The 23,116-nt window shown below is 40.8% G+C and overlaps 1 protein-coding gene across 1 annotated transcript in view; it reads right to left on the reverse strand.

The window, feature by feature from the left end:
• LOC138357688 (uncharacterized) overlaps positions 1-6,797 on the reverse strand; it is a 7,188-nt gene extending 391 nt beyond the window's left edge. Inside the window, exons 1-5 of the mRNA XM_069314680.1 lie at positions 6,760-6,797; positions 5,763-5,840; positions 2,649-2,755; positions 1,134-1,293; positions 204-310 (exon numbers count right to left, since the gene is read on the reverse strand). Coding sequence (XP_069170781.1) covers positions 204-310; positions 1,134-1,293; positions 2,649-2,693 — 312 coding nt within the window. The 5' untranslated portion in view covers positions 2,694-2,755; positions 5,763-5,840; positions 6,760-6,797. The remainder of the gene's footprint in view (positions 1-203; positions 311-1,133; positions 1,294-2,648; positions 2,756-5,762; positions 5,841-6,759) is intronic.
• Positions 6,798-23,116: the final 16,319 nt, after the last annotated feature.

Below are 23,116 nucleotides of genomic sequence, written 5' to 3' on the forward strand. Positions count from 1 at the left end.
TCCTGTATTATTCCAGCCCATTATTAGAGATAGTAGCCACCTCTTATTTTGGTTTTCTTTCATTATTAGTGCTCAGAAAATTAAATATATCTACATATTTAGTCAAAATCAATTACATTATTTTATCTTATTCATAGCATAAATGTTCACAAAGATTACTAAAAAGAGATTGAATTAGACTACAGCAAATTGGCAAACTTTACCTTGTATCTGTTTCCACTGTGTTTGTTTGGGGCGTTCTTCAACATATCAGCAATACTTGTCTCAACATCTCTTTCAGTTGCATTAGTGTGGGTGTTGATACAGGCTTCTGGAAAGTTATAAGAATTAATTAATATATATAATTATAATTCTTTTTGTCAGGAGACAAGAAGCCACAGAGTAATAACATTGTTGGCTTTTATTTAGGTGTTCCCCTGTTCTCCAGTCTTCCTCCGTCCCCTCGTCCCCTTTGTCCTCCCCAGCATTCTCCATTCCCCTGTCCCCTCGTCCTCCCCACCATCCCCCCTGTCGTCCTCCCCACCATTCTAAACTACCTCATCCCATGCATTCCATGATGGTCTGATGCTTCCATCTGAAAATTGGGAACATCAAAAGATCTGACTTTCCCAATTTTCTGATGGGAACATCAAATGATCTGATATTCCCATCACTGAAAAATAAAAACAGATAAAAAAAATGATATGAAAAAATAGAAAATAAAATATACTCATGAAATGAACAGAATGGTTAACAACGCAGCTCAATTGCAATGCAATGTCACAATAACATTTAAATATACTTTAAGATATAATCTAGAAGAAAATAAGGATATTGAAACGGTTCATGAACTCTATTTCAATAAAGGACACTATGGGGAACTTTGAAAAATAGTTATTGAGTATAATTAGACAGACTTGTTGCTAGGCAGAGGAGTAATGAGATATATGGCAAATTTTGCAAAATATACAATGAAGGTACACAAACATTCATACCCAAACAAAGCAAAATGCTAGGTAAGAACAAAGCATTTGGCCCGTAGGAGAAAGGAGATACCCACAAGACTAGAATACAAGTCATTAACAAGCATGCAAGTATAATACATAATACATGCAGACATATATATAATCCAAAAAAATGTCAAATTTACGTACTTATTATTACATTACAAATATCCAAGGTTTTGAAGACACGTTTCCTCTTGCGCCCAACGAGTGAATACTGAGACCAGACCCCATAGGTCCCTATCCTCCTCATCATTCGTCTCACTGTGTCTCCACAGCTTGCACCGCCCATTTGAGACAGCGTCTGGACCTGTTAAAATAATGCATAAGCTGTAAGGTAATAGAGAATAATATATATCTTTCAATCTCAACATTAGATTTTCTAATTTCCAACTGTATTAAATAAATAGCATTAAAATATTTTCCTTCTTAACTATTACAAAAATCAACGAATTTGAGTAACTTTTGCTTTTGTTTTATTTGTACCTTAAACATAACACTGAACAATCAATTATGTGCCACCCCACCTTCCTTCATCTGCAAAAAAACTAATCAAAAGACATATGTACAAGGCTAAAAAAATTCAGCAACACTTACCATACTCAGGCTAAAAGAATTAAGCAACACTTACCATACTCTTTTTATATTCACTGTTAACTTTTAGCTCATGTGACAGACTTTCCACCTGCTCAACAGTTTCAAGTGGGGATGGAAGAATGTCTTCCAGGATTGGTATATCTCCATGTGTTTTTGACATATGGGTTTCCGTCATTTTGACAATATTCAGGAATTTTGCAAAAATAATGGCATTTACTATTTTTAAAAGATTATTAGCAAATTTACAGAAATGGTGCATTCGGAAGACAAAACCGTGGTAGACATGGTTGGAACAAGTTAGGTGAGAGGGTGGTGGAGGCCAAAACCATAATCATCTGTATCAAACCTTATTACAGGTAAAACCAGTAGGCAGTCTACTGTATTTTATCAAACCGTTATTAGTATAATAGATCTCGTAATAATTTTGCAAAAATAATGGCATTTACTATTTTTAAAAGATTATTAGCAAATTTACAGAAATGGTGCATTCGGAAGACAAAACCGTGGTAGACATGGTTGGAACAAGTTAGGTGAGAGGGTGGTGGAGGCCAAAACCATAATCATAATCATCTGTATCAAACCTTATTACAGGTAAAACCAGTAGGCAGTCTACTGTATTTTATCAAACCGTTATTAGTATAATAGATCTCGTAATAATTTTGCAAAAATAATGGCATTTACTATTTTTAAAAGATTATTAGCAAATTTACAGAAATGGTGCATTCGGAAGACAAAACCAATTTTTCACTTTTGACAATTGAGCACCTGCTACATCCAGATTCTAGGGAGGAAAGGAAGGACGATCTTACTGGATCCCATAGCCTCTCCGAGGCACAAACCAGGCTTTTACATAACCCCCCCCCCCTGCACCCGAGCTTTTTAAAATAGTAAATGCCATTATTTTTGCAAAATTATTACGAGATCTATTATACTAATAACGGTAAATAAATAATAAATAGTAAATAAATCAAAATCAGTTACATTATTTTATCTTATTCATAGCATAAATGTTCTCGAAGATTACTAAAAAGAAATTGAATTAGACTACAGCAAATTGGCAAACTTTACCTTGTATCTGTTTCCACCGAGTTTGTTTGGGGCGTTCTTCAACATATCAGCAATACTTGTCTCAACATCTCTTTCAGTTGCATTAGTGTGGGTGTTGATACAGGCTTCTGGAAAGTTATAAGAATTAATTAATATATATAATTATAATTCTTTTTGTCAGGAGACAAGAAGCCACAGAGTAATAACATTGTTGGCTTTTATTTAGGTGTTCCCCTGTTCTCCAGTCTTCCTCCGTCCCCTCGTCCCCTTTGTCCTCCCCAGCATTCTCCATTCCCCTGTCCCCTCGTCCTCCCCACCATTACCCTCTCCTCTGTTCCCTCGTCTTCCCCACCATCCCCCCTGTCGTCCTCCCCACCATTCTAAACTACCTCATCCCATGCATTCCATGATGGTCTGATGCTTCCATCTGAAAATTGGGAACATCAAAAGATCTGACTTTCCCAATTTTCTGATGGGAACATCAAATGATCTGATATTCCCATCACTGAAAAATAAGAACAGCTAAAAAAGAGAAATGAAAAAAATAAAAAAATAAACTATACTCATGAAATGAACAGTATGGTAAACAACACAGCTCAATTTCAATGCAATGTCACACAAAATTATTAAATCGAAATGAAAATAAATTGAAATCTATGAAAATTCAAATTATCAATACAATCGGAAATATTGAAATAATATCGCAACATAATATAGTGTGGGTTGCTCTTACGTGCAACAGACGGTGCTGTTTTTCAAAAAAGGCATGGTTTTACCTGTCACAAGTGTGGCATCTATACTTATACTCACGAAATGAACGGTATGGTAAACAACATAGCTCAATTGCAATGCAATGTCACAATAACATTTAATAACAATAATAACAATAACATTTAAATATACTTTAAGATATAATCTAGAAGAAAATAAGAACATTGAAACGGTTCATGAACTCGATTTCAATAAAGGACACTATGGGGAACTTTGAAAAACAGTTAATGAGTATAATTAGACAGACTTGTTGCTAGGCAGAGGAGTAAATAATGAGATATATGGCAAATTTTGCAAAATATACGGCACACAAACATTCATACCCAAACAAAGCAAAATGCTAGGTAAGAACAAAGCAGTTGGCCCGTAGGGGAAAGGAGATACCCACAAGACTGGAATACAAGTCATTAACAAGCACACAAGTACTACACTACACAACAACCGCACTACTACCAGAACTGGACGAATCACTACCAAAACAACACATTGCACATCACTACCAAAACAACACAACACAACACAAGCATTGGCAAAGAATTATAGACCAGTTGCACTAACATCCCACATAATAAAATTATTTGAGAGTGATCAGGAGTCAGATTACTAGTTTTATAGAGACCAATGACCTCCACAATCCAGGCCAACAAGGATTTAGAGCAGTTTCTATGATCGAGCCACTGAGATCTATAAAGAATTCTGATCAAGAAAGAGATCTAGGGGTGGTTTTAGATAGAAAACTATAACCTGAGGATCATATTAAGAACATTCTGCGAGGGGCCTATGCTACACTTTTTAACTTTAGAATTGCTTTTAAATACATAGGTCAAAAAGTTTTAAAAGTTTTAAAAGTTTTTTAAACCTCTCGTGTATCATGAGTGTGTTAAAGCATCAGATGGTGCATTCAGATGATGAATATTACCTAGTTCCTTCATCTGGGAAGAATGAACACATATTGGTGCATTCGGATGATAAAAACTAACTACTGTAGTTTAATTGATCAACAGACTGTATATCATATGCAGACTGTATGTGGATCTGCGGGCCACTCCAAACAACAGCCTGGTGGACCAAGCTCCACCAGGGCTAAAGCACAAAGTGATATAGATGTGATAGAGAAACTAGGTCAAATGGAGGAGTAGGTCTGTATATTAAACAGCACCTGACGTGCACAGAGCTACTAAACTCAATGTGGTGGTAGAGTGGGGGGGGGGGGGGAAACATTGCAGAAAAAAACAAAAATACAATTTGGTCAACAAAACAGCATTGTTTAAAATAGAAGACATGGGTTGTCATTTTGGGGGTAAGGTAGGATACATTGAGTTAATTAGTTAGTACTTAGTTTTTATCTTAAACTGGTTGGGAGAGGTACAGTGTTGCTGTGCTGGTGAAAGAACACCTAAAGGTAAATTAAATAATGATTGCGAATCCACAAGAAGTTGACATAATATCGCTAGAGATCTGCAATCAGGATGATAAACTTTCCTTAAAGAATTTGACAAACACTTGCTGATAGGACATGAAGTAAATGAAATGTATGTCAAGTTTTGTGAAATATATGATAAAAGCACAACAAAATTTGTACCAAAGGAGAGATGCAGAACTAGGAAAAGGGGTTTGTTCAACAGAAATTGCGAGAGGGCCTGAGACCCAAACACACACAAATGGAATCAATATATAGCAAGAGGCCAAACCCCCAAACATACAAGCGATGCAAAGATGCGAGAAACAGCAGCAGCATTAAGGAGAGGGACTTAAGGACCATAAATAAAGTGTGAAAATAAACTCGAGTAAATTTTTTTAACTACTCTCGACAGTGAAGAAAAACAAATATTCAGACGATTTGTGTTAGAATCATTAATCTTACACTTTCGGTCATATTCAACAACACAAATACATACACACCCATTCCTGTTGCTGTAGCAAGTGAAGAATTACACACACAGATCACAATAACGTGATGCATCAAATGAACAAATCCACAAGGGCCGTGACGAGGATTCGAACCTGCGTCCGGGAGCATCCCAGACACTGCCTTAATCGACTGAGCTACAACAGGGTAAAAGGGTTGAAACCGAAGTTCTACTGAACTTACTGGATCCCATAGCCTCTCCGAGGCACAAACCAGGCTTTTACACAACCCCCCCCCCCCCCTGCACCCGAGCTATGTCAACAGGCCGTTCTCCCTCTTCGCCCTTCCGAATGCACCATATCAGTAAATTTTTTAATAATCTTTTAAAAATAGTAAATGCCACTATTTTTGCAAAATTATTACGAGATCTATTATTCTATAGAATAATGCATATAAATGCATATATGCATATAAATACAAAACATAAATACAAAAGTAAATGTAAATAATTTTACCTTGCACCTAGATCCACCAAGCCTGTATGGCGCGCGTTTCAGTACTTCGGAAATCTAGAACTATCTTGAATCTCTAATCTGCAATGAAACAATACATATTATTGCACTTACCAAAACATGGATGAATGTAGAAAATACAGAACTATTAGCTGAATATCAAATAAATGGATTTAATCTATTTCACACAGATAGATATATTACACCGTGTATATTAGGTAATACCTAACATACACGCCTCCACACACACTACATTTGAAATGTAGTCTCAAAAAGACTACATTTCAACAGCAAAGATTACTCCATAAAAAAATAATTAAATTATTGACCAACATGAGAGAGGGTTAGCCAACATGAGGGTTGTGTTGATTGCCTGAAAATATTTAAATTGTGTAATGTATTGAATGGCATTTTTCAAGTTACAACATTTTTTAAATTACTGAACTAGGTTCTAGGCTTTGCTAGGCTTAATTCAATTATTACAGATAAGCCTAAACTAGCCTAGAACCCAGTGGGTTTTCTTCCTATTGGGGAGTGTTGTACATGCCTCGCCTCCACATACACACTAGCACAGCCAGGCCTCGCCTCCACATACACACTAGCACAGCCAGGCCTCGCCTCCACATACACCAGCACTGCCAGGCCTCGCCTCCACATACACACTAGCACAGCCAGGCCTCGCCTCCACATACACACTAGCACAGCCAGGCCTCGCCTCCACATACACCAGCACTGCCAGGCCTCGCCTCCACATACTCACCAGCACAGCCAGGCCTCGCCTCCACATACACCAGCACTGCCAGGCCTCGCCTCGCCTCCACATACACCAGCACTGCCAGGCCTCGCCTCCACATTTAAACCAACCAAGCCCACAAATACGTTAACATGGACCAGCATTACACCGTCTAACATACTCTGTCAGATGTAACAACTAAATTTGTGAATTCAAGACCAAATCTATTGTATAACACAGTGTTAGTACGAGAAAAACATTACTTACATTCGAAGCCGTGTTTTAAAATGGCGGCGGTCTTGTACTGACGCTCCAAACTGTGTGTTCGTTTGCGTATGATGAACGTGTGACAATTTACTACAACAATTATTTAATTATTCTTATTCTTTATTTTAATATTTTTAGGGTACATGAAATTTCAAACTTATTTGCACACAATAATATAATTGCATTGTCATAACCTTTATATACTATGGAAAATACGATGACATGAACGAAGTCAAAGTGAAGTTGAAGTCAAAGTCATTCGCCGAACGTATTAGTCATTTTTTTTCTCCCAAACGATAGGGGTAACAAATCCACAGAGAATATAAATGTACAGTAAAGTCAATTTTATTCAGGAAAGTACATACATAGTTGATTTACAAACATAATGTTGGATTTATAGATAGAGCTAGTGCATACAATACCTAAAGCCACTATAGTAGGCCAATAGCATTTCAGGCAACCGGGCAGTATATATGGACCCCTTACTCAAATCTCTGAATATGTTAGATATTAAGTCCCTGCACATACTCTCATGTGTATTTTATATATATAAAACGCTGCACTGTAATGTCAATCCTGACCTTAAAAGCTTCCTAGAAGGTTGTAACAGATCCCATGAGCACCACACCATAAGAACATAAGAACAAAGGTAACTGCAGAAGGCCTATTGGCCCATACGAGGCAGCTCCTATTCTATAACCACCCAATCCCACTCATATACTTGTCCAACCCGTGCTTGAAACAATCGAGGGACCCCACCTCCACAATGTTACGCGGCAATTGGTTCCACAAATCAACAACCCTGTTACTGAACCAGTATTTACCCAAGTCTTTCCTAAATCTAAACTTATCCAATTTATATCCATTGTTTCGTGTTCTGTCCTGTGTTGATACTTTTAATACCCTATTAATATCCCCCCGGTTATGTCCATTCATCCACTTGTAAACCTCTATCATGTCACCCCTAACTCTTCACCTTTCCAGTGAATGCAACTTAAGCTTTGTTAATCTTTCTTCATATGAAAGATTTCTAATTTGGGGAATTAACTTAGTCATCCTACGCTGGACACGTTCAAGTGAATTTATATCCATTCTATAATATGGCGACCAAAACTGAACTGCATAATCTAAATGGGGCCTAACTAGAGCAAGATATAGCTTGAGAACCACACCAGGTGTCTTGTTACTAACGCTGCGATTAATAAATCCAAGTGTCCGATTTGCCTTATTACGAACATTTATGCATTGATCCTTTTGTTTTAAATTCTTACTAATCATAACTCCCAGATCCCTTTCGCAATCCGACTTCGCAATCACAACACCATCTAGCTCGTATCTTGTAACTCTATCATCATTACCTAACCTCAGAACTTTACATTTATCAGCATTAAACTGCATCTGCCAATCCTTTGACCATTTCAAAACCCTATCTAGATCAACTTGAAGTGATAGTGAGTCCTCCTCCGAATTAATTTCGGAGGAGGACAACAAATACCTATTTGATATTCCAAGAGTACGACTTAGTCAAACTAGAAATGCTTTACAAATCAAGAGACCTCGAATGTGGAATGACCTTCCCAATTATGTTAAAAACTGTACCTCTCCCAACCAGTTTAAGATAAATAAAGATAAATTTATAAGTTAAGAAAAATTCCACAAATCAACAACCCTGTTACTGACCCTGTATTTACCCAAGTCTTTCCTAAATCTAAACTTATCCAATTTATACCCATTGTTTCGTGTTCTATCTTGTGTTGACAATTTTAATACCCTATTAATATCCCCTTTGTTATATCTATTCAGGAAATTGTGGTTGATCTCGAACCCATTGATAATGTGACGACTTATACAGAATTTTGTAACTATATCATCAAGATTGTAACCAGCTTAGCTAAATGTAGTGTGGGGTTCAGTCCCTAAGCCCATATATGTGCCTCTCTAACCATTTAGGTTACAGGGCAAAAACATAAAAACAAAGGTAACTGCAGAAGGCCTATTGGCCCATACCAGGCAGCTCCTATCTATAACAGATAAACACTAAGTACTACCTAATTAACTCAATGTAACCTACCAACCTAACCCCCAAAATGTCAATCCATATCTTTTATTTTAAACAATGCTGTTTTGTTGACCAAATTGTATTTTTACTCTTTTTCTGTCATGTTTCTCCCACCCCTGTTTTTTCCCTTTTTTCTTATTTTTTCTCAACATAATTCATACTTTAATTATGCGGATCAGGACATCACCTGATCAAACACATAAAACATCGTTTGACCACCATCAAACACACACATTTCGTGTGTGTTTGACGCTCACTGATATGTACCAGCGTTGTTTTATATATGGTGCTATTCTATCTTACGCTTTGTTGCTCTTTTTTACCTACGGGCTCATAGAACATTCTATTGCGAAAACATTGGCACAAAAATGAATGACGTACATACAATAATAATGTCAGGACAGTGATATAATTATAAACTTTCAAAGCACTGTATCACCCATGTGTCGTCTTGTCACCAATACTGGGTAACAGTTCCGCCACTTCCCACACTCTTGCGGGTGGGCAGCGACCATTATTCTACGTTTATATTCATATCACCGTGTTGGGAATTTCATTGCGAGTACATTGATACCAAAATTAACGCTGTAGGACAAGTGTGGAAGTGATAACAATCCCAAGAGTAAAAACATTTTGTTGCTCTTGGGCACTCACGGCGAGTCATCTACGTAGGTATTTATTGGGTGCTGGTATTCATATAACTTTTGGTGACCGTTTTTGCTGATTTTCTTCTAGAGAATGTTATTGCGAACACGTTGGTACCAAAATGAAATACATAGCTCGAGAACTAAGGTCAGGAGAGTAAAAAGAGTATACACATTTTTGTTTTGACGCTTAATTAAGGTTATTGTGAGTACTCATCGCCTGCCTAGAAACTGGAACTAGTAATTCCATCTATCATACATATCATACAAGAGGAGCCACACATCTATGGATCATCCAATAAAATCAGCAGACTTCTAGATGTTACTACTGCTCGGCTTAGACTCGGTTACAAGTATCTCTGGGAATTCTCATTATCTGCTGATGTAGACCTGACCAAATGTAAACTGTGTCAACAAAATTATTCGCACACCCTCCGTCACTATGTGATGGAGTGCGAAAAGATACATGAATTTAGAGACAATTCTATAACCAATGTTCCAGCGATGTGTCAATATTTCATTCAAAATGATCTGCTACCAGAAATTTTAGCCAAATATCCCCAGTTTGCTAACTGTAGATAACAACTAAGTGATTGTAACCTATCCACCGCTGCCCACTGGATGGGGGACGGTGTGCAGGACAAACATATAAATTTTGATACTAGCTCTCCACATATGTCAGTTGCTTAATTTAGAACCTGTACTTGAGGTCGATCTCGAACCCATTGTTGATGTGATGACTTATATTGAATTTTGTAACTAGCTCATCAAGATTGTAACTTGCTTAGCTAAATGAATTGTGGGGTTCAGTCCCTGAGCCCATTATGTGCCTCTGTAACCCTTTCCACAACCGCCCACAAGATGGGTATGGGGTGCATAATGGGGTGGGGTGTCTTGGCCAAACGTGCCACATCAAAACCACAAGTTGACATTGAATGTGAATTAACAATGAGACAAGTAAGATTTATACTAATACATTTATACTAACTCTGTTGAGCGTTGACCATTTATACATCAAATCTGTTGATGTGAGCACTTTAGTTTAGTCTGCCGTTTAAAGAAAAAAAGAGCATATCAATGGTATATCACAGAAAACGAATTTATCATAAACTCATGTATTTGTCTTATCATATTGAACTGCATTCATATTTTTAATATATAACAATATGAATATACAAATTTCTGTAAATCCCCTACCTTGTTGGAATCTGTGGAAATGAATGAGCAAATGTGCTGGCTGAAGGCGCTGAAGGAAACCACATTGGTTTCATTTTGGATACAAATGTCCATGGAAATTCAAAATGGAAACTAATTATATAGTTGAACCTGCAGAGACGAGTTTAAGAATCTGTGTTGAGAGTGATGGACACAGCCTTCACAATTATACTTCAGAGAATGTAAACATCTAAGAGTCATTAGAAATATGTGTAGAATAATAAACCCTACATTGTTTGAGTTAGGGAAAACACCATTTGTGATATATAGATACTATAGCTGTTCCTAAAGATTCACCCTTTTTTGCACCAGCAAGATAACATATAAGATTTTAAGAGTTGACGAATGTTAATATTCTTGTTTGATAAACTGTGAACTTGAGACATAGTTAATAAGAACATATTAACACAACAAAATGTTTTCAGAATCCTTAACACCACTTTCCAACAACTTATATAATTTATATAAATTATTTTAGAGAATAATACATAAATTATATATTTAAACATGATATAGTGTTTAGTGGAATGTATAAGGAGTCAAATTGTGTTAAAAAGAGCAATTTTTAGAAAATTTGGAAAAATACTTTTTTCTGTTCAAATTATAACTAAATGGATTATAAAGGTTTCACTCAGCCAATATATATCATTCACAATTTATTAATGAATTTTACAAAAAAACACCATAAATTTTATATTTAAACATGTAAAAACTATTTGTTTTACATTTGGAAGAAAATAATTGTAGAAAAACAATTTATAATTAAACCTTTGTGTTTGGATTTTTTGAGTAAAAGTTTCTCAAAGGCTTTCCTGCACCATTCTCAATGCAAATCATTCCCACACCTATGGCAAGAGATAGGCGAACGTTGTGTAGATGATTTGTGTTTGCTGGGCCGCGGCGTCTATATCATATATATGAGGATGATTAACTGTGTGTGTGGTTCTTGTTTTGTGTTGCATTATTTCTTTATTTGTTTTGATGTGCTCTGGGCTACGGGTTATTTTTTGTGTGTTTCTTGCCTGGTTCTTGTTGGGCTATAGTGCTCTGCTGTTTTTGCTTTTCTGACTGTATTTCATTGTAACATATGTTTATGTTACCAATTAGTGTTTTGTACGACTTTTGTCTGTGAATATTCCTGTTGTAACGTTTGTTCCTGTGTTTCTTGCCTTGTCAATGTGATTGATGATGTTGATGTTTTTCTATTGTTGTATTTGTGTTTTCCCAAATAAAACGAAAGAAATTCCTTTGGCCCTAAGGAATGACCTTTCTGGAACCCAGATTACAAGTTCACTATTGTAGCTACTATTATGCTAGAACAGACACATGCGTCTATACTAGCCAGTTTATTAGATATCTACCCCCTCACTGTCTGGCCCTTTGCCGCCGTGAGGGGGCTTGGTGGGCAGCTGCCAGAGTGTGATGCTCCGTGGGTCAGTCCTCTGTCCTTTTGCAGCCTTATGCTCCTGCTGCTGCCTTTACCAATTTTGCCAGACCCCTTTTCCTTTTCCTCATGTTTCATTGTTCTCCTCCCTCTTCTCCTATCAAATTGTCATTTCCTGCTGACCTTTTGCCTGTTTTGATTATTCTTTCAATCTTCTTTTGTTTTGACGCCCGGGTGTTTGAGGAGGCATACTCTTGCACCCGTAGAACTGTAGTAACCAACGTCTCGAGCGAGGGGACCCTTTTATTGTCAATCCTCCTTTTGTCACTGAACCCGCTCTTGACGGACTCTCAGTTCTTAAGGTGGCATTTGTAGAGCGTCTACTCACGACGCACCCCTGGGGGGCCCCGGCAAGATTGGCAATAGCTTCTTGTTGGGTGTCTTGCCTCTAATTGTGGCTCCAAGGTGGGTGTGGTGGGGCACATTCGTGAATGAAAGTTTTTCCTCATTTACATGGCAGCTAATGTTTCAATTGTACCTTCTCAGGCTTGTGAGGTGGGCGACCAAGCCCCCGAGTCGGACTGTGTTGGAAGACCACGCCCTGTAGCCCCCGTTGCATTGGGACCCGACGACCTGACTAATTCCCTCAGCTCCCCTCCCTCCTCTGCGGTAGGGTCGAGTCCCCAGCCCCAAGTGGTAACCACCTCGTCCCCTGGCACGGCTTCGTCTCTCATTGTGACTACTGGGCCTTTTATCCCCATCTCTCTCTGGGGACGGCGTTCTTAACGCCGTCCCCGCCACGGCGCACTCGCACGATCCCTTCCCGTAATAACACTTACAATGCCTTGTTTGGTCCCGCTACGTGGGCTAAATACTTTGATCTCCACCATCTGGATTCTACTCCTCCTGACGATTTCTCCCTCCATAAACACATTGTTGATTCCATAGAATCCTCTGTTACCTGTAACTCCACCAGTTACGGTATGCATGTCGTCGCTGCTCCTTCTCAGGATGCAGCTACTCGCTTAAGCGCTTTGTCCTGCATTGGAGAGACCCTTGTTCTTGTCTCCAAAAACGCTCAGTTAAATGCCAGTGTTGGCACTGTTCTCCTTCCACACGATGTTGCAACTGGTGTTCGGGATCTCAAAGATTGCCATGAGGATATTTAACATATCCTCGAAGCCCAAGGCCATTCCTCCAGGAGGACACGTTTATTCGACCCTTTCGTGGTCGCCGCCGTCAGCCCCTTCGAGTTGTAAAATTCGCCTTTGATAGTAGGTCCCTTCTGCCCTCTATTATTCTTGCTGGTGCCAGATGCTCCGTTCAGGACTACATTCCCTCTCCTAAACTTTGCAATAAGTGTTGGAAGTTCGGGTACCGGTGTCCTCAAATGCACCAATATTGTGTATCTGTGCTCCATGTGTGGGGACGATAGTCATTCTAAGTCCGAGTGTACTTCTCCCCAGGCTCGCTGCCTCAATTGCGGTGATGCCCACCCTATCTTCTCACGCCCATGTATGCACTAAAACTCGAGGAAGCCGTCCTCAACTTGAAGCACCGTGATCGTCTGTCTTTTCCTGAAGCGGGACGCCAAGTTCGTCGTCTCAGCCCTTTCGCGGGCGTCTCCAATGCTCGCGTGTTGCGTTCTACCTCTCCTCGTCCGTCCCATCTTCCTCAGTCTCACAACCGTTTCCAGGCCTTAAACCCGACCACACCCACCACCTCCTTGAGGTTACCTTGAGGTGCTTCTGGGGCTTAGTGTCCCCGCGGCCCGGTCGTCGACCAGGCCTTCTGGTTGCTGGACTGATCAACCAGGCTGTTGGACGCGGCTGCTGGCAGCCTGACGTATGAGTCACAGCCTGGTTGATCAGATATCCTTTGGAGGTGCTTATCCAGTTCTCTCTTGAACACTGCGAGGGGATTGCCAGTTATTCCCCTTATGTGTAGTGGAAGCGTGTTGAACAGTCTCGGGCCTCTGACGTTGATAGAGTTCTCTCTCAGAGTACCTGTTGCACCTCTGTTTTTCAACGGGGGTATTCTGCACATCCTGCCATGTCTTCTGGTCTCATGTGATGTTATTTCTGTGTGCAGGTTTGGGACCTGCCCCTCTAATATTTTCCACGTGTATTTCCTCCTTCCCTATTCCTTTGCCTCCTGTCCCGGATTGTCTCCCTCCCGGTTCTCCATCTGGGATTTCCCTCCATCCTACCCAGTCCACCATATTTCCTTTGTCTTCTTCCCCATCTCCCCCCACTCTTTCTTCCCGACCCTCCCCCAGTCTCTTGACCCTCCACGCCACCTGTCTGTCTAGGCTGATATCCATCATCCTACCAGCAATCTTCGTGTTGTTCGCTCCCGTTCTTCTCCTGCTGAGACCATTGAGTCTGTCACCCGGTACGTTGTTACTGGACCGCCTGTTTCTTAAAGTCAGAAACGTAAACCTGGCTCCTCTCCTTCTTCCTCTCCAGTGGGTAAGAAGGTTTCGCTTTCTTCATACCCCCTCCCTCTGACTCTGTTACTACATCCCCTCCTATTTCAGTGGTCGAACCCCCTGTCCCAGATATGGAGGTTTCTTTTGCCCCCGATTCCCTCTTGGTTGCTGCCCTTGCTGAGGTGCACTCCCTGACTTCTCCCCCCCCCCCTCCTCCAGCTGTCCTTGCCTGCCCCTCTCAGTTGTCTCCTCCTCCTCCGGACCCCGTCAGTTCGCCTCTGGTCTGTCCTCGTGCTCCTTTCCCTCTATCCTTACTAAGTTTACACATGCCCCCTAACCCTGATTTTGCCGACCCTGATCCTGACCCTGATCCTGAGATTCTTTAATAAACTATGTTCTTCTATACCTTTATTTCTTTCTTGTTCTCTGTTACTGTCCTTTCTCTTTGGTAATGTCTACTCTTCAGTGGAATATTCGTGGATTTTATGCCAACTTACAAATACAACAATAGAAAAACATCAACATCATCAATCACATTGTCAAGGCAAGAAACACAGGAACAAACGTTACAACAGGAATATTCACAGACAAAAGTCGTACAAAACACTAATTGGTAACATAAACATATGTTACAATGAAATACAGTCAGAAAAGCAAAAACAGCAGAGCACTATAGCCCAACAAGAACCAGGCAAGAAACACACAAAAAATAACCCGTAGCCCAGAGCACATCAAAACAAATAAAGAAATAATGCAACACAAAACAAGAACCACACACACAGTTAATCATCCTCATATATATGATATAGACGCCGCGGGTACTTCTTCGTATATGCATCCCACCAAGCCCACAATTCTGCAGACACGTTAACGTGACTACGTGTGTCGGAAAATCCGACACCATTTAATATATCATACAGACAGATAATAATTTCTGCTGTATTACCAACAAGTTACCCATAGAAAACGTAACTTGTAGTGGAATTACCATCTAAAGAAAACGGGATATCATCACCACATACTATTATAATTCACCAGCTATTCTGCTGGGAATTGTTCTTAAATACATTAGTCTTTGGACTTTACCATCATAAAAACATCTTATATAAATTAACTTAATTATCAATATTAAAGTAGAGTAAATGTGACCCTTCTATCACTTTCTGAAATCTGGACAAAGTAGGCCAGGCGTCAGTGGGGAAGGAGGGCAGCCATTGTTATTGAGACCAGAGGCTCACACGGGAGCAAATTCGGCTCCTGTTAAATTTACTTGGACGTAGTGTTATGGATCCCAAAGGTGTACCATTGTCAACACGCTGTCTACAAATACAAGTTAAGTGTCTATCCGAAACCCGTTTATCATTCATTTATGGCCATTAATGTCAGGATATAGGGTTAGCCGGTTAGAACGCGAAATCGCCTCATACTAAAGGTAATTAAGCCAGGTCTTCATGTTCCATGTACTGTATAGTGTTTCTCTGATATACTTGTCATATATAGAATCTGGCTTCACAGCTAGCGCACTTTTGACAGGTCAAGACGAGGAAGAGTTTGTGCACCAGTTACTGGGTGATATGGAAGCTACCTCAAAGAGGATAATTTGGTGTCTACACCCTAGTTATACCTGGTGGACTAACCTGCTGTACTATAAGATAAGGAACCTCTTCAATGTATGTAGTTACTGTAGTTTGATTGGCTGCATACATATAAATATAAACCCCCCTAATGTGTAGAGGATCGATTTGTGAGATTATGAGATTATTGCAGAAATACAGTCCACTTAATTTATATACTTCGATAGCAATTTGTATAATGTAAATATAAATTCATATAAATTAAATAAATATAAATCTCACAGGTCGGTTCCCACATTATTTGGACCTTCGGAACCGGAATATTCGGTCCTTTGAACCCACATTTGGTCATCTTAGTACCGGATGAACCAGTTATCCAGTGGATTCATTAAATATACTAGTGCAGTGTTATTTAAACAAAGCCAGCAGTCAAGACGGCAGCGTAGCCTCGAGGGAGCTCAGGAGCCTCCCTCAGCCCAGTTCAGCTTCGTCAGCGGTTTCATGCACACCCACAGATATTTGGTGGCGTGTTATTTCGTGAAATGACAGCGCTAATATAGAATCCAGCCAAATTAGTGACTGTGTCTTCGCGAGATTGTTCACGGATTTCGTGGTGTTACATTTCGCGAGAGATTATCTACGAATTTTGTGGACTTTATTTCGCGAGGTCACTAATAATATTTAATACTTCTAGATAATATTAGAAGTTTCATAGAGGCTAATTAAGAGGCTATTATCAATAATTGTGTATATTATTTCTCCAAAATAGAGAATTATTTAATATATATTGCACTAGTGATCACAGTATAATATTTACTAATTGCCAACCCACAACAGGGTAGGATATGACTAGTTGAACTATTATTGTTCATCCTAGTCCCATTATTACAATAGTCAGTTGTACTATATTGAACAACCTAACACCATTAATGAATGGTCCAGACCCTATTTTGGGTGTAATTTTTAACAACTCGAGTTGAGTTGTATATATAATAAATTACTTATGATCATTACACCTTTGAGTGATTAATTAGTGTCTCTACCATCCTAGGGTGATATAGAAGAGCTAACCTAAAGGTACTTCCAGTGACACTGGTTTATCACTCAAATCATTAGTGTGTATGATTGTATATATATAATGTGTATTAATTTTAAGTGCTAACCTCTAGTAGAGGTAGGATTATTGCCTAGTGAGTTCAGAATTTACCCTAGGCTACCATTAGTGTTTGTTCAGTATTATGAGCAGCCCAAGTACAAGTCCCACAAGGCTTCACCAACGAGCCAGTATGGATAATGCAGGGAGAATGAAAAGAACCCTTGCAGGTCTTAAAGGCCACTTAACAAGACAGATCAAGAAATGTGAAGATTTGTCACAACAATCTCAAGTTGATTATGCTGACCTGGAAAGCTATTATCAAGCAGCTGCAGGTAAATTTGAGCAAATCAAATGCCAAATAGCAACATATGTGGCTGAACTTGCCAACACTAATTTATCAGAAACAGAAATAGACGACATTATGGTTGATCTAGCGAATTATGAAGATCAAACTCAGGCCACGTTACAGCCTTATGTCAAATTAATTGCCCAGAACAAGGCAACAACAACAGCAACAACAGCAACAGTTGCATCTAATACGAGTCAAGCAGAAGCTCGACTCCCTCCAATTAATTTACCCACTTTCTCGGGAAAAGATGAGGAAGATTGGGACGAATTTTGGAACAAATTCGTTGACCTTGTAGACTCAAAACAATCTTTACCAAAGAGTAGTAAATTCTCTTATTTGCAAGGCCAATTATCAGGTGAGGCTAAAACAGTAGTATCCCATCTGAGATTAACTAATGACGGCTATGATCTGGCAGTAAAACTCCTCAAGGATAATTATGCTGATCCAGAAGTAAGAACATCACATTTAGTTCATGAGCTGTTGCATTTACCCCCACCGGAGGCTTCAGCTGATTCACTCCAAGTCTTCAAGCTGGAGGTAGAATCATTGATCAATGCCCTCAGCCTGACAGCAGATACAAACGGGGCTGAGTGGGTCTTGAAAATAATTGTCCAGGAGAAAATACCTAGGGACATATTGAGACAAATGAGTGCTCATTACAATAAAAGCATCTTATCCATGAATGAAATATCTGAAGGTTTAAAGTCAGTAGTTCATCAATTACGAACACATGACAAATTAAAACCACCAAGTAAACCCTCAGAAACCAATAATAGTAAACCACAGAGTACCAAAGGTACTCCAACTCAATCTAGACAATATAATTCAACACCAAAGTGGAACAGTGGCAGTGTGGGCGTATATGCAGTGGGACCCTCCAAGCCTATAGTTACTGTGTCATCCAAGAACGTGACACCAAAGGGTACTGGAAGTTATGGAACATGTTTGTTCTGCAATGAGAAACATTCAATGTACCACTGCTCTAATTATCCTGATAGTGACGCCCGTGTTGAGCGACTCAAAGATTTGCAACATTGCACGAGGTGCCTCAGGAAACATAACGTCAAGGATTGTGATACCCAATTACACCCTTGTAATAGGTGTAACAAAGGTCAGCACCATGCAGCATTGTGCAGAGACACCAAAACAACGTCTCCAAACCCCAAGGTGGAAGATAGCATTCCCACCACAGTACAGTACTGCAAGGTGCAACAAACAAAGAGTGTCCAATCGGCAAAGTCTAAAGGTAATACGACTTTGCCTACTGCCCAAATTACCATCCTGAATAAGAGGGCCAAGGTCCATACCCGTGGGTTGTTTGACCAAGGATCCCAGAGAACATATATTACTAAAAGGCTGGCAGATGAATTACAATTAAGGCCTGTAGCCCAGACGTCATTCAACATCTCAGGGTTTGTAACAGATGCAGGACCTCAAGTCTACCAGGTGGTACAACCATCAGTACGTTTAGGCAGGTACGTCTGTCGAGTACAAGCCATTGTGGTGGACAAGATACCAGTAGACCTACAAGTTCAAGGTCTGAGAGCAACAGCCAAATTCCTGAGAAATAGAGGAATAAAATTGGCAGATAATATTAAGTCTGATCACCTCAACGACTTCGGTCTCCTTGTAGGGACAGACTATTGCCATCAATTCATTGGTAGCCCTACTAAATATCAGGGCATAACCATGTTAAACTCTGCAGGAGGTAAATTACTCTCAGGCCCAGTATCAAGCCTGAGGAGACCTATGCCTGCAGATAAACAATACCAGTAGAAACCTAAATTTGTCAGCTGATTATATTTCTCCAGTAGCATTATACTAAGGAGATTACAGCTGACTATACCAAAAGAGGTTGATGTTAGTATCATCATTTGAAGCTGAAGATGAGTTCATGAGGCCTCAGTGGCAAATCAGTGAACAGTAGCCTAAAACAGCTACAAGTCACTGCGACCAATGTCACTGAACCCACTGCAGTCTCAGAACCATACTTTACTTTAATGATGAGCTATTCAATCTTCTGAATCAATTAACTAAATTAAACCCCAATAAATCTGATGACTGATTTGATACATTTATTATTTAATCAAGATGTATTCCATGGGCCTCAGTGTTGATATATCAGTGACCAGTTACCTGAAGAAACTTCAAGTTATATCTATGTCACTGATCTCACTGCAGTCCCTGAATCATACTTGACTGTAGTACTTGATCACATCCAGTCTTCTGGGTTAAATAATATGTAATAAGGCTTGAATATTAGCCTTTCAAGAGTTGACAGGGAAATGAAATCGCATTAGACTTCTAACCCCTGCAACTCTAGTACGGGACATCCGTCCTGTACGAACAGACACACAAATGTGTGATTACTAACTACTAACATCAAATTAATGTAATAATTCGAAGGAGGAGTATCGGTGTTCGTCTGTTCTAATTAGGACTTCGACCCGTGAGCAGCCCCCTGGGGAATTATGTCGGAAAATCCGACACCATTTAATATATCATACAGACAGATAATAATTTCTGCTGTATTACCAACAAGTTACCCATAGAAAACGTAACTTGTAGTGGAATTACCATCTAAAGAAAACGGGATATCATCACCACATACTATTATAATTCACCAGCTATTCTGCTGGGAATTGTTCTTAAATACATTAGTCTTTGGACTTTACCATCATAAAAACATCTTATATAAATTAACTTAATTATCAATATTAAAGTAGAGTAAATGTGACCCTTCTATCACTTTCTGAAATCTGGACAAAGTAGGCCAGGCGTCAGTGGGGAAGGAGGGCAGCCATTGTTATTGAGACCAGAGGCTCACACGGGAGCAAATTCGGCTCCTGTTAAATTTACTTGGACGTAGTGTTATGGATCCCAAAGGTGTACCATTGTCAACACGCTGTCTACAAATACAAGTTAAGTGTCTATCCGAAACCCGTTTATCATTCATTTATGGCCATTAATGTCAGGATATAGGGTTAGCCGGTTAGAACGCGAAATCGCCTCATACTAAAGGTAATTAAGCCAGGTCTTCATGTTCCATGTACTGTATAGTGTTTCTCTGATATACTTGTCATATATAGAATCTGGCTTCACAGCTAGCGCACTTTTGACAGGTCAAGACGAGGAAGAGTTTGTGCACCAGTTACTGGGTGATATGGAAGCTACCTCAAAGAGGATAATTTGGTGTCTACACCCTAGTTATACCTGGTGGACTAACCTGCTGTACTATAAGATAAGGAACCTCTTCAATGTATGTAGTTACTGTAGTTTGATTGGCTGCATACATATAAATATAAACCCCCCTAATGTGTAGAGGATCGATTTGTGAGATTATGAGATTATTGCAGAAATACAGTCCACTTAACATTATACAAATTGCTATCGAAGTATATAAATTAACGTAAATATAAATTCATATAAATTAAATAAATATAAATCTCACAGGTCGGTTCCCACAACGTGATCCTCGAGGTCGATGCATTAAGTCAGGAACATCCAGCTCGGCGCCTTCCACCACGAGGGCGGAGGTGACGGGAAGAGGTCGCACAGAGCTCGTCAGCGCAGACGGTAGAAGCACAAGGGGCTGGAGCACAGGGGCCGATCGAACAGAGGGCGGCAACATAGCAGCCAGAGTCACAGGGGAGACAACTACACCCTGCACACAACCATCCCTGCACCACCCCCCTGTGGTGCAGGGGGCCGACACCACAGGGGGGCGGAGTAACATAAGGCGACTGAGCAGATGGCAGCTGTGCAGCAGTCGGCATCACCGAGGGCAGATGCGCGGAAGGTTACAGATATGAACGCCAGAGACATGGGGGGCCTCCAGAACCGAATCTTTCTTAAGAACCAGCACCAAGTCCCCACCCTTTCCTGCAACCTCGGCCGGTGCCACACCCTTCCAACCCAGGGAACCAGCAGCTGGAGAAGACACAGAACCAGGGCTAGGTAATAGTCCCACCACCAATCACCATTGCAACACGGCCCACAGGAGCAGCAGGCACTCCAACATCGTCCTCCACATCACCATCCACAGAAGACAAGCTTCCGGAGTCCCCAAAATCCCGGACGTCGGCCCAGGCCTCACCACGAGGTGGAGATAGACTCAACGCTCTCAGCGATCGCTTGAACACAGGTTGCAGGTTGTCGGAACTATCACCCCCTCCAGGAGGCACTGTAGCAGAACCTCCGGTCGCCCGTGCAACTCTACGCAGCGCACGATCACTCAACAACCCAGGGAACAGGACCACACACTGCTGGAGATTTCAATGTGTGCACATCGAAACGGGCCGAAGACACAGCTGCCAGAAACAGTGCAGGCTGGACGACCGGGGACACGAGACCACACACCACAGGAGACACAACTTGAGACTCGACTGGAGACGGGACATGAGACCGGGCAGGAAGGTGGCTGAGGTGCGGGAGCCGGGGATGCACTATCTATCACCCCGATACATACACCCCCAGTCACATCGAGGCTGGCACCAGAGACCGGCAATGGGGCAAGAGACGAATGGGAAGAAGCATTCATCACAGCAGCACCTTCTGACAAGTCCAGGACTGCCAACGGGGAAAAGTCTTCCTCCCTGAAGGGCCGACCCAGCTCGCATCACAACCCGCAGCCTGATCGCCTGACAGTCCGCACCGGAAACAAGTCTGGGGCTAACACCCATAGAATACGTGTACCATGAAGCCCAGAAGCAGGAAAGATGAAGGGATGGGGTGTTCAAGTGCAGCGCCACAGTGCGGGTCCAATTCGGGATACCCTTCCACTGCCCAAAGGAGACTGCAATCATTGGGACACTCAAGACCCGCCCATACTGGGTAAAGTGTCGCTGGAGATGGGAGTCTGGGAACACAAAGGGAGCACCATGAACTGCCAAATAGGTAGTCTCACTGCACCTGTCCGACACTTCTACCGAATCACAACCCTCAGGCAGAGTAAACATCCTCCCGTCATAGCGATCCACAAAGTCATGATACACAGCCGTGGAGCAGAATTTCACAACAGCTCGATGCCCGGATACAAGTTGAACGCCGCACACAGATGCCACATCCACCCGCAACATACTGCAACATGACCACTTCAACTGCAGGGTAAGATGCTGGGCCAGTAAATTCTAGGCCAATGATATCCCTTTCGCTTCACAGAGGGGAGGGGGGCCGCCAGGGGGCTGCCATCCCTCCAGCCGCCACGGCCCCAAGGGTCTGCTCACGAACACGAACTACCACGGGTCAGTTAACCAGGAACTCACAGGCGACACGTCCGCCTCCGCCCAGAGCCAGGTGAGCACTCTGTGAGTGTCTGTCTGTCTTAAGAGCGCAAGTCTTCCTCTCATCCCGCTCTTCTTCATATCTATTTTGTAATTACCAATAAGGTAATTGATTATAAATAATAAATATATAAACAAAATCTACATAACAGTGAAGGAGATCAAGTAATGTTCGGTTAGTTATGGGGTTAAGTGGCCCTAGCCTGCATTGTTGATATTGTTAATGGCCTCTTTTGGCAGCAGCAACTGGCCACTTCTGGCAGCGACAACTAACAACTTACATCTTATGGTCGTAGCGGCAAGAGTATCTATCGTTTTGGACC

This window comes from Procambarus clarkii, chromosome 79 (assembly GCF_040958095.1).
Source record: "Procambarus clarkii isolate CNS0578487 chromosome 79, FALCON_Pclarkii_2.0, whole genome shotgun sequence".
Classification (NCBI taxonomy): domain Eukaryota; kingdom Metazoa; phylum Arthropoda; class Malacostraca; order Decapoda; family Cambaridae; genus Procambarus; species Procambarus clarkii.